At 41.7% G+C, this 15,473-nt stretch overlaps 1 protein-coding gene across 4 annotated transcripts; it reads left to right on the forward strand.

Annotated features, from left to right (window-relative positions):
- Positions 1 to 1,838: 1,838 nt before the first annotated feature.
- LOC130963598 (uncharacterized) lies at positions 1,839 to 11,731 on the forward strand. Of its 4 annotated transcripts, XM_057889718.1 has the most exons (8): positions 1,839 to 6,086; positions 6,174 to 7,244; positions 7,326 to 7,570; positions 7,649 to 7,790; positions 8,250 to 8,448; positions 8,567 to 8,902; positions 9,012 to 9,748; positions 10,631 to 11,731. In XM_057889718.1, the coding sequence occupies exons 1-8, from the start codon at positions 2,244 to 2,246 to the stop codon at positions 11,270 to 11,272; spliced, it is 7,215 nt and encodes a 2,404-aa protein (XP_057745701.1). In that variant the 5' UTR covers positions 1,839 to 2,243; the 3' UTR covers positions 11,273 to 11,731. The 4 variants fall into 4 exon arrangements, with proteins under 4 accessions (XP_057745701.1, XP_057745686.1, XP_057745698.1 ...); XM_057889703.1 differs by having other exon boundaries at positions 1,839 to 7,244; XM_057889715.1 differs by having other exon boundaries at positions 1,839 to 7,244; positions 9,030 to 9,748.
- Positions 11,732 to 15,473: the final 3,742 nt, after the last annotated feature.

Consider the following 15,473-nt stretch of genomic DNA (forward strand, 5'->3'; position numbering starts at 1 on the left):
GCCACCATTACTACCACTATCATCCACCATCTCCATCACTACAGATTCATCATTACACACGATTCATCATAAATTAATCAGCAAAAATTTTACAAGAATAACAAAAAATTTTATTTTTCAAAAGAAAAACAAAAAGGGAGGAAAAAGTAACTGGAAAGAAAACTGTGAAAGGAGAAGAACCGAGGTAGAGAAAGAGGCGGCAATAACAAATTTGAAGAAGAAGAGGAAGAGGAAGAGGCGGTCGTGGGCATCGCGAAGAGACAGGAGAGGCGACAGCCGCAAATCAGGACGAAGGAGGAGACGAGTGGCGGCGTGCGGATCTAGACAAAGGAAGAGACTCAACGGCGGTCCTCGAATCTGGACGACGAGATGCGGTGGAGGAAGGAGGGAGAAGAGGGGAAGGAGAATGGTTAGTCATCAATGGATAGAAAAAAAGAGAAGAGAAAGAAGTAGAGTTAGGGATAAATATATTATTTTCAAAATTAATAAAAGGTAAAAAATAAAAAAATTATGTTTAGTTAATTGTGTTTTTTTTTTTGTCTTTTAAAAGTATACTGAATACATATATTTTATTTTTTGGTGACTAAACAAAAAAGAAAGGAAAAAAACAAAGACAAAATCAAATTAATTGGCTAGATTCATATCTAAATCTATTAGATGTTGAAACTCACTCCATAGTTAACTCCAATTCGAGTGAATGTCCGCGCTAGAAGCAGCTATTCTAGCTATATAATCTGTAACACTATTTGCATTCATCTAAATTAAAAAAATAGAGACTCTCCAATTCCAATTCATAACCTCATGTATTTGCTTTGTCAAATCCCATTTTGGAATATCTTTACTAAGCATTCTTTGGTTTGTCAAGAAAAAAGCTTCTAAACAGTTTGTTTCATAAATAACCTCGTGAAATTTACTATCATAAACTAGAAGTAAACCTCTCTAAATTGCATACAATTCAACAAAAAGAACATTGCACACTTCGACTTTTCTAGTGCAACATTTCAACCAACATCTATCGGAATTGCGAATGATACAACCAAAACCGGCATAGCCAAAACGAGCAAAAGCAACTAGCATCACAATTCAATTTACCAAAATGAATTGGAGGTGGAACCCAATGCAAACAAAGCGAAAGAGGAGACAAAGATTGATGCATAGCAAAAATAGTGTGGAGCTTCTTTACTGAACTACGAATCAAACTCACCACTTTACTAGCACTTCAAGAATCATCTGTATTGAATAAGTCATGATTCCTGCTTCTCCAAATCCACTAGATGGTCGCAAAGAAAAGAAAAACATCTCCACTTATTGTACCTCTGTAGAGCCAATCACGTAAATCTGAGTGATCTAAATACATGTCTAAAAGGTTCCAGATCTCCTTGGCACTAAGACACTCCCAAAGACAATGAAGAATGAATTCAGAACTATTTTAACATCGATGACAAGTGCTAGATAAAATTAAACTACGATCCAAATAAAATTCTGCAGTAAAAATAACGTTATGTACTGAATACATATATTTTATGTATATTTATGTACTAATATATCTATTAAAAATTTGTATTTCAACAAATAAATACAAAACATGTTTTAGTGTGTGCATGTTGCTGTGTGAGTCTTTGAAACCAAAGGCAGCCTAAATTCCCTAATCCCAATTTCAGTGTCTGTTTCCACACGAACCTCATAGACCGTCATAGGATGAATGTGCAAATTTATTTTAATAATTTGTAGACAAAAGTATCAATGAATAAAAGAAGCGTGGTCCAAACATAAATACCGAGAAATATAGGGGAACAAACACAAGGACAAGGAAGATCATTCATAGCTTTGGTCTACTTCTTCAGCTTCTTTGTTCTCTCTCTCTCTCCCCCTCTCTCTCCAGTTAGACATTAGAGTAGGGCTTCTTCTTCTTCTCCTTTCTCCTAACCACCGCCTCGCTCTCTCTTACACCCCCGGAGGGTGTCTCTCTTATCCTACGCAAAGTTCCTAATAAACAATTCAATCCCACATTTACCTCACACAAACTTACCCTAATCCAAAACCGAAAAGAAAAAGCACCAACAGCAACGAGATCCAACAAAGTTACGAGCTCCATTGAATCCCCCGTACGGCGTCATTTGGATCACCAGTGTTGGTGGTTACAGTGCGATCCCATTTAGGGTTTCGATCAATCATTGCCAGATCCCACGAATCGAGACAAAAATAAGGGTTAGGGTTTTCATGCTTTGGCGATTGACACTGCGATGGCCAATTCCGGCACCAAATTCGTCTCTGTGAATCTGAACAAATCCTATGGGCAGCAATCTCACCACCTCCACAACAACCACTCCGCCTCCTTCGGATCGGGCAGGACTAACCGTCCCTCCTCCGGCCACGGCGGCGCAGGCGGCGGAGGAGGCATGGTGGTCCTCTCGAGGCCTCGCAGCTCGCACAAGGCAGGGCCTAAGCTCTCCGTCCCGCCCCCCTTGAACCTCCCTTCGCTTCGCAAGGAGCACGAGCGGTTCGATTCGCTGGGATCCGGCGTTGGTCCAGCCGGTGCTTCTGGTTCGGGAACCGGGTCCAGACCTGCCTCCTCCGGTTTGGGATGGACCAAGCCTGCTACAATCACTGCCGGGGAGAAAGAAGCGCCTGTGGAGCACGCGCTGGATGGATTCGACCAGGGATTGAGGTCCGGCGAAGGGTTTGGCCGCGGTGGCAGCGTGTATATGCCGCCGGCTGCTCGATCCGGTCCTGTGGGACCCACTGCCGCCCCTGTTTTGCCTCAGCCTACTGTGGAGAAGGCTGCCGTGCTGAGAGGGGAGGATTTTCCTTCATTGCGTGCTGCCACCTTGGTTTCATCCACTTCTGGGCCGGCACAGAAGAGCAAGGAGAAGGAGAATTCGATTCAGAAGCTGAAGAATTCAGGTGATGAAAGTAATGTATCTGGTGATCAGAGGAAGGACGAGTCAGTTGTTGAGCTTCATCAGCAGCAGCGTCACTCTCAGTTCAGTATTGCGCGAGGTGGTGGAATTGGAATTGGGGGCGAGTTTGGTGAGAGTGGAAATGGAACTCGAGGTGGTTTTGGTGGTTCTCGAGGCAGTGCAGGGGAACATGGGGGCCGGAAGCAGCAGGATGAGTATTTTCCTGGTCCGTTGCCCCTTGTTCGGTTGAATCCGAGGTCTGATTGGGCTGACGATGAGCGAGACACGAGTCATGGATTCACAGAACGGAGCAGGGGAGAAGGAAGCAGGGATCATGGGCTTTCTTTGAAGAGTGAGGCTTATTGGGATTTTGATATGCCGAGGGTTGGCTTGTTGCCACACAATAATAAACATGGTTTTGACAAGAGGGGACAGCTAAGGGACAATGAAGCTGGAAAGGTTTCCTCCAGTGAAGTTTCTAAGCTGGACCATTATGATAGGAATGGTGTTGGTGTTGGTGTTGGTGTTGGTGTTGGTGTGAGACCATCATCCAGTGGGAGTAGAAATTTGGGGAAGGATAACAAGTACGTTCCATCCCCTTTCAGAGATAATGTTAATGGTGATTCTGGAAAGAGGGACATGGGGTATGGTCAGGGACAGGGAGGGAAGCCATGGAGTAGTAACATGACTGACTCATATGGTGACCGAAATAATAATGCACAACAGTACAATAGAAATAGAGTTGATTCTGTCCAGAGCTCAGTGTCGAAGTCTTCATTTTCCTTGGGAGGTAAAGGGCTTCCGGTTAATGATCCTCTGCTCAATTTTGGTAGAGAGAAACGTACATTGCAGAAGTCTGAAAAGGCTTTCATGGAGGATCCATTTGGAGCTTCTGGTTTTGATGGTAGGGATATATTCTCGTCTGGTCTTGTTGGGGTAGTGAAGAAGAAGAAGGATATGCTTAAGCAAACTGATTTCCATGATCCTGTCAGGGAATCATTTGAGGCTGAGCTTGAAAGAGTTCAGAGGATGCAAGAACAGGAGCGGCAGCGAGTAATTGAAGAGCAAGAAAGGGCATTAGAATTGGCTCGCAGAGAAGAGGAGGAAAGATTGAGGCAAGCTAGAGAACAGGAGGAGAGGCAGAGGAGATTGGAAGAAGAAGCAAGAGAGGCAGCTTGGAGAGCAGAACAAGAAAGGGTTGAAGCTTTGCGGAAGGTAGAAGAGCAGAGGATTGCAAGGGAAGAAGAGAAACAAAGGATGATTTTAGAGGAAGAGAGGAGGAAACAAGCTGCTAGACAAAAACTTCTAGAATTGGAGCAAAGGATTGCTAGGAGGCAGGCTGAAGCATCAAAAGTTGGTAATAGTTCTCAACTTGTAGATGAGAAGATGTCCGGGGTAGTGAACGAAAAAGATGCATCTAGAGCTACGGATGTGGGTGATTGGGAGGATAGTGAACGAATGGTTGACAGGATATTAACTTCGGCATCTTCTGATTCATCAAGTGTGAATAGGCCATTGGAGACGGGCTCTAGACCTAATTTCTCTAGAGATGTTTCTTCTGCTTTTATTGATAGGGGAAAACCAGTTAATTCATGGAAGAGAGATGCATATGATAATTGGGGTAGCTCAGCCTTCTATTCACAGGACCAGGAGAATGGTCACAACAGTCCTCGAAGGGATCCATCAATTGGTGGAAAGGCATTTATGAGGAAAGAATATAATGGTGGTGCCGGATTTATGTCATCAAGGACTTATTACAAAGGTGTTTCGGAGGCTCCTTTAGATGAATATGCTCATTTAAGAGGGCAGAGGTGGCATCAATCTGGAGATGGCGATCATGTAGGCAGAAGTACAGATAATGATTCGGATTTTCATGAAAGCTTTGTTGAAAGATTTGGTGAAGGTTGGACACAGGGCCGTTCTCATCCATTTCCTCCATACACTGAGCGTCCATATCACAATTCAGAACCTGAGGGACCTTTTGCCTTGGGGAGGTCACGGTATTCGGTCAGGCAGCCCCGTGTTCTTCCCCCACCTTCTTTATCTTCTGTGCACAGACCTTACAGGAATGGGAATGAGTTTACTGGTCCTTCTGCTTTCCTGGAAAATGAGATTCGGTATGATCAGGCAGCCAGGACTGAGTCTACGCTGCCAACTGGTTATGACAACGTGAATCGTGGACAAACTGAGGTAGTTGATGCCCTACAAGAGGCTACTGTGAATGAGAACCATAAAGGCGATACCACAACAGGTTGTGATTCTCAGTCTTCGCTCTCTGTTTCAAGCCCCCCAAGTTCTCCTACTCATCTGTCTCATGATGATTTAGATGAATCTGGAGTTTCTCCTGGGATATTGACTGCTGAGGAAAGTAAAAATGTGCTTTCTGCTCCAGAAAATGAATCAAATGAAATACCTACCATAGCTGGAAATGAGAATGTTGTCACTTCTTCTGCTGTCTCAAGTGGTGATGATGATGAATGGACTAATGAGAATAATGAGCAGTTCCAGGAGCAAGAAGAATATGATGAAGATGAAGATTATCAGGAAGAAGATGAAGTGCATGAAGGAGATGATAATGTCGACCTCAATCAGGAATTTGAAGATATGCATTTGCAGGAGAAAGGATTGCCCCACATGATGGATAACCTAGTGTTAGGATTTGATGATGGTGTCCAGGTTGGGATGCCCAATGAGGAGTTTGAAAGGACTTCTAAAAATGAAGAACCCACATTTATGGGTCAACAGGCTGATGGCATTAATCTTGAAGAACGTGCTTCTTTTGATGATGCATCCAATGATGGCAAAGGCCTTCAAACTGTCAATGATTCCTCACAGGTGAATCTTAATAGTTCTTCTAGTTTGTTCCATGAACCAGAGAAGCAAAATCAAGATTTGCTCATTCAGCCTAGCAATGCTCATTCTTCTGTGGCATCTGAGAGTCTAGGCAATGTGGAAGCTTCTAATGGCATGTCTACTCATCACAGTACATCGACTTCAGTTCCTATTGCCCCGCACTACTCGTCTTCAGGCCAGACTATTATTTCCAACGTAGCTGTTACTCCTAATCAAGCAGACGTACCCATTAAACTCCAGTTTGGCCTTTTCTCTGGTCCATCTTTGATACCCTCACCTGTACCTGCCATACAGATTGGTTCTATACAGATGCCGCTACACCTTCATCCACAGGTTGGTACACCCATTTCTCACATGCACCCATCACAGCCTCCTTTATTTCAATTTGGGCAGCTGAGGTATACATCTCCTATATCACAGGGGTTAATGCCTCTGGGTCATCAGTCAATGTCGTTTGTTCAGCCTAATATTCCATCTGGTTTCTCTTTTAATCATAATCCGGGAGGTCGAATGCAAGTTCAAACTGGTTCAGAAGCATCCGATTCTTTTATTAAAGATGGGATCAGGCAGCATTCTGTTGGCAGCCAACCAGGTAATGCTAGGAGCTTACCACAAGGTTCCCAACCAAGTGAGAATGCAGAAAATATAGCTGGAATAAAGCAGGCTCAGATTGGCACTCCCCATGATGGTACTGATAGTGCTAGAACTGCTGCAGGTTTTCAGTTGGACAAGCAGGTGAGCCAAAATGTTGTTAGAAAGAGCAGCAGTGCTTCATCAAGTGCTAAAGAGTCAGAAGGTCTGTCTCTCTCCAGAGATGCATCATTCCATTCTCTTTCTAAAGAGAGGGATTTTGTGGAGTCAAAAGCACATTATCCTCCATCTGGTGGTAGGGGAAAGAGATATGTCTTTACAGTAAAAACTTCGGGATATAGATCATCAGGTCCAGCTCCAAGGGCCAGTCGCCCGGACGCCGGAGGATATATGAGGAGGCCCCGGCGTAATATACAACGAACTGAATTTCGAGTCCGCGAAAGTGCTGATAAGAAACAATCTTCTAGTTTGGTATTGACTGATCAGACTGGGTTGGATAATAAATCAAATATCAATGGGAAGGGAGCAGGCATTTCTGGAAGGGCAGGACCTAGGAGGGCTTTCCTAAATAAATCTGGAAAGCAGTCAGTAGAATCAGCTACTGAAAATCTACATGGAATGGATTCTGGAAGCCGATTTGAGAAGGTTGATGGGAAAGATTCAACAAAGGCTCAGAGCTTCTCACATTCTGGACAGAGTAATCTCAAAAGGAACTTATGTTCTGAGGAAGATGTTGATGCTCCATTGCAAAGTGGAATTATACGGGTGTTTGAGCAACCTGGAATTGAAGCTCCTAGTGATGAGGATGACTTCATTGAAGTCAGGTCAAAGAGGCAAATGCTAAATGATAGGCGAGAACAGAGAGAGAAAGAAATCAAGGCCAAGTCTCGGGTTGCAAAGGTATAAATAGTCTGCAATCTTTTTCTGTTAAATTAACTGCATTCTGTATCGCATTCATCTCATGTTTTCATTTAATATTAGGTACCAAGAAAATCTCGCTCCACCTCACAAAGTTCTATGGCAAATTCTAGCAAAGGACCCTTGCCTGTAGGAGAAGTGGCTAACAGTATTCCCAGTGATTTTGTCCCTGCTGAAGGGCGGGGAATGACAAATATTGATGTCTCATCTGGATTCAATTCAAGCATGCCATCCCAGTCATTAGCTCCTATAGGCACACCTCCTTTGAAAATTGATGCACAGCCTGATGTAAGGTCACAGTTAAACAGGTAACTGCTGTCTTGTAATATTTATTGTTGCTATGACTTTACAAAAAGTAAGCCTATAATGTTACTTTACCTTTGCAGGTCACTGCAGACAAGTTTCCCAGTGGTTTCTGGTGGTGAAAAGGACCCTGGCCCTGGTGTGATTTTTGAGAGTAAGAACAAGGTTCTTGATAATGTCCAGACATCTTTGGGCTCTTGGGGCAATGCACAAATTAATCAGCAGGTTTGAACCCTTATCCCAATAATAAGAGAATAATAGCAATTGAAATGCAATTTCTGATTTTCCAGTGTGTACTCACTTCACATTTCCTTAAATCTTGTTTAGTTGCATACATCAATATAGACCTGGTTATCTACATCGAAAATTATGATCTTTTTGGTTGTTTACGTGGAATATTGAAATCTTCTTATGTCTATGTATAGTTTGATGATTATATAGGGTACTAATCCCATAATTTAAATGTGACTATTTTGAAATTAAGTGACTCTAGTATTTGTGCTCCCTCTTCTTCTTCTTCTTCCTCTCTTGCTCTCTCTCTCTCTCCTACTTTTTCTTTTAGCATTCTGTGGGTGATGCTTGGGATCAAATGGGATATTCTATTTATAAAAGATCGAAGAAATGCTTATTCTCTGTTCAATCCCTTCGTTGAGAATTTAAAAATTAAAACAAGTTGTATTGTAGGTCATGCCGCTTACACAGACTCAACTTGATGAGGCTATGAAACCTCAACAGTGTGATTCACAGACTCCTGTTAGCAATGTGACAGCTATTGTTAATGAATCCAGCTTGCCAACATCATCCATTTTGACAAAGGAGAAAACATTTTCATCTGCTGCCAGCCCCATTAATTCCTTGCTAGCTGGAGAAAAAATTCAATTTGGTTAGCAAAGAGATATTTTCTCAGTCATTTGATTATTGCTTTGAGCAATTTTCTTGCAGTTTTCTTATTTCTTGACTTATTTTCCTTACTGATGGACCATGTTTCTTTCTGTATTCAGGGGCAGTAACATCTCCAACTATTCTTCCTCCCAGCAGCCGTGCTGTGTCTCATGGCATTGGCCCTCCTCGTTCATCTAGATCAGACATGCAAATATCCCACAATCTTGCTGGATCTGATAATGATTGTAGTCTTTTCTTTAACAAAGAGAAACATGGTGATGAATCTCATGGCCATTTAGAAGATTGTGAAGCTGAAGCTGAAGCAGCTGCATCGGCTGTTGCTGTTGCTGCTATTAGTAGTGATGAGATTGTTGGAAATGGGTTAGGTACTTGTTCTGTCACAGTTACAGACGGTAAAGGTTTTGTAGCTGCAGATATTGATAGGGTAGCAGCAGGTAAATCTTTTTCGTAATTGTTAACTCATTACGATAATTTTCTTTCTTCCAGTCATACACTAATTTCTTATGATCAATTTCTATTATTGATTTCTATATTAATCTTTAGTTGCTTTGGCAGGAGTAGGGGAGCAGCAATCTGCTAGTCAATCTAGATCTGACGAGCCTCTAAGTGTTTCTCTTCCAGCAGACTTATCTGTGGAGACTCCGCCCATTTCGTTGTGGCCACCCCTGCCTAGTTCACAAAATTCTTCTGGCCAAATGATCTCACATTTTCCTTCCATCCCTCCACATTTTCCTTCCGGCCCTCCTTCTCATTTTCCTTTCTATGAAATGAATCCTATGATGGGTGGTCCTGTGTTTGCGTTTGGGCCACATGATGAGTCTGCATCTACAACACAATCACAGACTCAAAAAACCACAACATCAGCAGCATCAAGGTCGATTGGGAGCTGGCAGCAGTGCCATTCTGGTGTTGAATCTTTTTACGGTCCTCCAACAGGATTTACTGGGCCATTTATAACTCCTCCTGGAGGCATCCCGGGAGTTCAGGGGCCCCCGCACATGGTTGTTTATAACCATTTTGCACCTGTTGGACAATTTGGTCAAGTTGGGTTGAGTTTCATGGGAACCACGTATATACCATCTGGAAAGCAGCCTGATTGGAAACACATTCCTACATCCTCTGCCATAGGACCTGGTGAAGGGGATATGAACAGTATGAATATGGCATCTTCACAGCGGAATCCTGCTAACATGCCATCGCCAATTCAACATCTTGCTCCTGGATCACCTCTTATGCCAATGGCTTCTCCTCTGGCTATGTTTGATGTTTCTCCTTTCCAGGTAATTCTTACATAGAAGCTGCAATGCTTTTTGTACAGCACCCCTTGTCCAGCCATAGCTTTGTTCTTGCCTGGAACTAGGGGTGGCATACGGGCCGAAACCCACCGGCCCGACCCGTGTAACTCGCCATAAAAGGCAGGCCGGACTGGGAATTTGAAACTGCTATAATTAAAAAGGCCGCCTAACCCGCACCGCCTAATCCGCGGGCTTTGGTGGATTCTGGCAGGGTGGGCTTCCCCTGCGGACCCGTCGTTTTTTTGTTGTAATTGAAAATAATTGAAGATGTTCTAAGTTATAGTTTGGATTATATTCTATGTTTGGTTGATTAGAGACTTGAAGATGTTTAATTATATGTTTGGACAATGTTTGTTTTATTTTATTATTGTTTCAAAAAACTTGGTTGATGATTATATTTTGCCTATTTAGAATTATAAAGACTTAAATGTTTGTGATTTTAGAAATTATAAATTTTTTGTCTTTAGAAATTATAAATTTATTGAAATGGTCGTGAAATTATATATATATTTTTAATGGTTTATTAATTAAAAAATAAAAAAATAATTAAAAAAAGAGAATTAGCGGGCTTAGCCTGCCGTTAGGCTGGGCGGGAGAGGAATTCGGAACCGCCTCACTAAGACGGGGTGGCCTTTTGGCTTGGCGGGGTGGGGCAGGGTGGGCTAGCCTGTTTGCCACCCCTACCTGGAACTAGTAAATACTTGGGTATTTGTAGTTTAGTCAAATAGGATAATGAAAATCATTCGGTTATTCCATGTCTTAATTTAAATGTATAAGCAGTAGTTGTTATTATTATTGTTGTTATTATTATTATTATTATTATTATTATTATTATTATAGCTAAATGATTGATCACATTTATGGCAGCCCTCTACTGACATGTCTGTCCAAGCTCGATGGCCTCATGTTCCTAATTCACCACTTTCATCTATTCCTTTGTCAATGCCGATGCAGCAACAAGAAGGGGTACAAACTACTCAATTTAATCATGGACCTTCTGTTGATCAGCCATTAAATATCCAAAGGTTTACCAATTCTAGGACTTCGACGCCTTCAGAAGGTGATAGGAGTTTTCCCAGAGCAGCTGATGTTAACCAATTGCCAGATGAACTTGGGTTAGTGGATGCATCAAACCCGACTGCTGCTAAGGCTGAACAGAATGTTGTCAACAAGACTCCCTCGCTGATCAACATTGCGGATGCCGGAGAGGTCAGTGCTCAGAATGGCAAAGGCACCAAAAGTAATAACCAGGGTGCGAGTTCTGCTTTTAAGAGTCAGCCCTCGCAACAAAATATTTCTACTTTGCACTATGACAATTCTTCAGGACATGGCCATTATCAAAGAGGTAGTGTTTCTCAGAGAAATAGTTCTGGGGGCGAATGGTCCCATCGTAGATACCAAGGAAGAAACCAATCTATGGGTACAACAGATAAGAGCTTCCCTTCATCAAAGGTGAAGCAAATTTATGTGGCTAAACAGACTATTGGCGGGGCATCGTCAACGTCATGATGGACAGAAATTTAGGTGCTGGATTTGCAAAAACTTGCAATGCTTTATATTTTGGCTGAAACAATAAAAAGAAAAGGTTGATTAGCTTCTACTACTTTTGGGGTGCAGGGCAGGTTGAGTGTTAGGTTGAGACTTTTTTGCTGATTACATCATTTTGTCTACGTGTAGTCCTGAAGAAGGTTGCCGAAGTGATTGATATCACTTTTTGCTCACCTGGATTAGTTATTGGGAATTATATCATTTAGTATGCTAGTGCTGCTTGCTTGATGAGCTCATTGTTGTTTTGGAATGTATCAATCAAGCATGGTCGATCTTTTTATTTTTCATTTTTGATGGCATAAAACCAGGCAAAGATTATTTATTGGTTGTGTATTGAAAAAATAGTTGTCATCGTGTATTCTTTCCATTATTATTACAAGGGAAGTATCAGTTTTGAGAATTGATAGTTTTATTTTTCTAGTTTGACTTCCTCATAATTTACTCTATATATTTACTCTATTTTTTAGAGGTCATTTTATCAAAAATAAATATTAAAACCCATTTCATCAAAAGCTAAATCTTTCATATACCAAAATGGCCATTTACTGTATATATTTACTGTATATATGTATTCTTTCCATCATAATTCATAGAGACTCCGGGAAACATTTTTGTTTTGTTTGTTCTGTATGAAGCGCAGAAGCTAGACAGAAGCAGTAGTCTTTAGCTTTCCAAAACACGCCAAATGCGGGATAACAGAATTACAGAAACAAAGAAATACTATATAGAGTAAATGGCCATTTTGGTATATGAAAGATTTAGCTTTTGATGAAATGGGTTTTAATACTTATTTTTGATAAAATGACCTCTAAAAAATATTTTTTATTTGACAAAATGATTCAAATGATTGGTCAATAGTTCATTCATCCAGTCAATAGTTAAATGTTTTCTATTTGACAAAGGAATTGGGAGAAATTTGTGACTAACAGTGTTAGTGCAAGTGATGCTAAGCTGAAATTATGGAACTTGTAGAGTCCATTGTCTATAGATCCAAGGAGTAGCACCTCCTTAGTCTCCAGAGATTTGACACATCATGCAATTCAAAGAAAACATTATTGTCTCTAGCAAATTTATTGATACTGATTAAATTTTTGGTGATATTAGGAACATGTAATAAGTTGGTAAGTTTAAACAATTTTGAGCTCAAATCAGATTTACATAGAGTTTCCAACATGAATTATTTGCAAACCTGCACCATCGTGAACTATGACCTGATCAGGTCCGTCATAAACTATCTTTTGCATCAAATTGTTCGGGTTCGGAGTCATGTGATGAGTTGCTCATGAGTCAGGGTACCAGCTTGGGTCAGCTACTATTAAAGGTGTTGCAATCTGATTGTTCAATGCTAGATTTGTCCTTGGTGGTCCTGATCTCTGATTTGGTGAATTGGCAAAGCTTCTTGCTTCATAATTCTGAGTATCATAGTTTTTAGACTCAGCCCTTTGAATATGATCCTTCATCATACTTATACCAGCACTGTACCGCAGAATGCCCAGGCTTGTTGCACAGTTAACAGACAATTTTTGTTGTTGAAAATCTTCCACCTCCTCTGAAACCACCAGTTTTTCCTCCTCTACCTCGAAAACCAAATCTTTCTCCTCCTCTAAAACTGGATTGATTTGGGAATCGGTGGTGTTGTCTTTGCCCTTGACTTTCAGAGTGTGCAATATTCGCTTGAATGAACAAATCCGACTTCTTGAATCTCTCTTAACATACATTCATGTGACAGTAACAACGCTTCCAGTTCTCCAACTGAAAAAGGTTCTACTCTAGACACCACAGAGGTAATCATGGCAGTAAACTCTTACGGTAAGCCATTCAAGATTGCCATAACATGACCAGCTCCAGATATATCATCTCCAACAGAAATCAACACATCTACCGTTTCTTTTATTTCTAAGAGGTAATCATTAATTGAGCTAGTTTTCTTTATAGTTCCTAATCTGTTCTTGAGTTGCATAATTTTTGCCCTAACTTGTGCGGTGAAGAACATGTTCAATCTTGACCAAATATGATGTGCAAACTCGCATCTTACCATCCTCGTTGTGAAATTCTTGCTCATCAATGCTAACAGCCAAGCTTTCATATGCGCATATTACTTCTTCCACTTCTTGTAGCTCGTGGACATTGTTCCTGTCACTCGATCTTGGTTTGGCACAAATCTTTCTGGAATTTCTTTTCTGGTGAGATGATCTAATAGCTCATAACCTTCGAGCGTAGCCTCAATTTGATCTTTCCGGGGTAGGAAATTGAGCGCATTCAACTTCAACGCTATTGGTGCTGTGAAATCATGAATTGCCGATTGTGATTGTGATTGTGCTTGAGCTCCGATCTGATCGTTTGGTTGCGAACTTACTTCAAAAGCCATGGTTGAATGGTCGATGACTGCGCATCTTTAGTAGTTTTTAGGGTACATTTTCATTTGTTTTCTTAGATTTTAATCATATTTCTTATGTTTTCTAGTGAAATTTTATATATTTAAAGTTGTGTTAGTATTTTGTGTTTTCAGAAGTTTTTGTCTCAAAATAACCAAGAATTCAAGCATTTTTTAACAAGAAAACACAAATACGGTTCAAGAAAAGCCAAAACCGAACCCAAAAGAACAAAATTGGATGCCGAAGCCTTTAAGCATGGACGCCCGACGGCCACACTCCACACCCCGCAGCCAAACATGCACACCTGACGGCCTCTCTAAACGCTCGGCGTTCCTTCCCATTTTTGCACACACGCTCGGCGGTAGCTCTCCAAGCCCGGCGTCCAAATAAATCCTGAATGTGCAATTGAGCCACACCCAAACGCCTAGTGTTCATCAACCTCAACTCCCAAGATGTAACATTATTAAGGCCCAATCTTAATTATACAAATAATAAGAAGCCTTAATCTCATCAAAAAATTCAAGATTCAAGAGATTAGTTATCATTAATTCCTTCTAGAAAGAGAAAGATTTGGATGTTAGGATTTGTTTCTAGATTAGATTTGAATTATTGTTAAGATTTTAATTGAATTTAAGTAGGTAGTTATCTCATCTTTTCTAAAGATAAGATTAGAGTTAGTTTTTGAATTTGAATTTTAGATAAAATTTTGGATATAAATAAGTAAACTAGGTTCACAAGAGAGAGCAATTGGGAGGAGGATCTTCGAATCCCAATCCATTAGATCACACTGATGACTTGCATCATCTTAATGCAATATTGATGGATATATCATGAATTTTTGGAATACTACTTTGAATATGTGTCTTGCATGAATTTCAGGAGAAAAGAGAAGCAAAGAAAATGAAAACAAGAAAAAGAGGCATGGCGTGTCAACAGCGTGCCAACTGGCGTGCCACGTTGGGCTAGAAAACCAAAGAGCATCATGGATGAAGTTAAAGCTAGTGTGCCCTGGGCGTGTCCCCATGCGTGGCACACCCACTCTCCAATAGGGGCGTGCCCTGAGTGTGGCCCTGGCATGGCACGCTGGACCAAAGTAACAGAGGAGACTCTGGAACTCATTATCAAGGGCATGCCACTCAGCGTGTTATATGGTGTGGCACACCAAGCTTACAAGTGAAGGCATGACAAGGGCGTGCTCGAAGGAGTGCACGCCAATCTCTTATACGAAGCGTGTCTCTAGGTGTGCCAAGGGCGTGGCAAGCCGGGCTTAGTTTCCAGAAAGAGGGTTTTGAGTTAAGCAGCAAGGGCGTGTCCATGAGAGTACCAAGAGCATGGCGCGCCAATCTTTCAACAAAGGCATGTCCATGGGCATGGCACGCTGTGCCATAAGTCCAGAAGCACTCCCAGACCTCTCCAACAAAGGCGTATCTTCTGACATGTAATATGAAGTGCCACACCAAGACTACATGAGTGAGCGTGCCAGTGGGCGTGCTCAAAGGCGTGGCACGCCAATTCATCACAAAGGGCGTGTCAAGGGCATGGCACACCAGGCATCCAGAGTAGAAGAAACTCAAGTCAAAAGACGTGCCAGAAGGCATGTGCTATAGCGCCCCACGCCAGTATGCAAAGTCAGCGTGCCACTGGGCGCGCTCGAAGGCGTGGCACATGGGCTTAAGTTCCAAAGAGTGTTCCAGGAGCCATCACAATGGGCGTGCCAGCAAGTGTGTCCTAGGCATGGCACGCCAGTTCTAATCCTTGAGCGTGGGAATGGGCGTGAAGCTTTAGAG

The sequence above is a fragment of the Arachis stenosperma genome, chromosome 1, assembly GCF_014773155.1.
Source record: "Arachis stenosperma cultivar V10309 chromosome 1, arast.V10309.gnm1.PFL2, whole genome shotgun sequence".
Classification (NCBI taxonomy): Eukaryota; Viridiplantae; Streptophyta; class Magnoliopsida; order Fabales; family Fabaceae; genus Arachis; species Arachis stenosperma.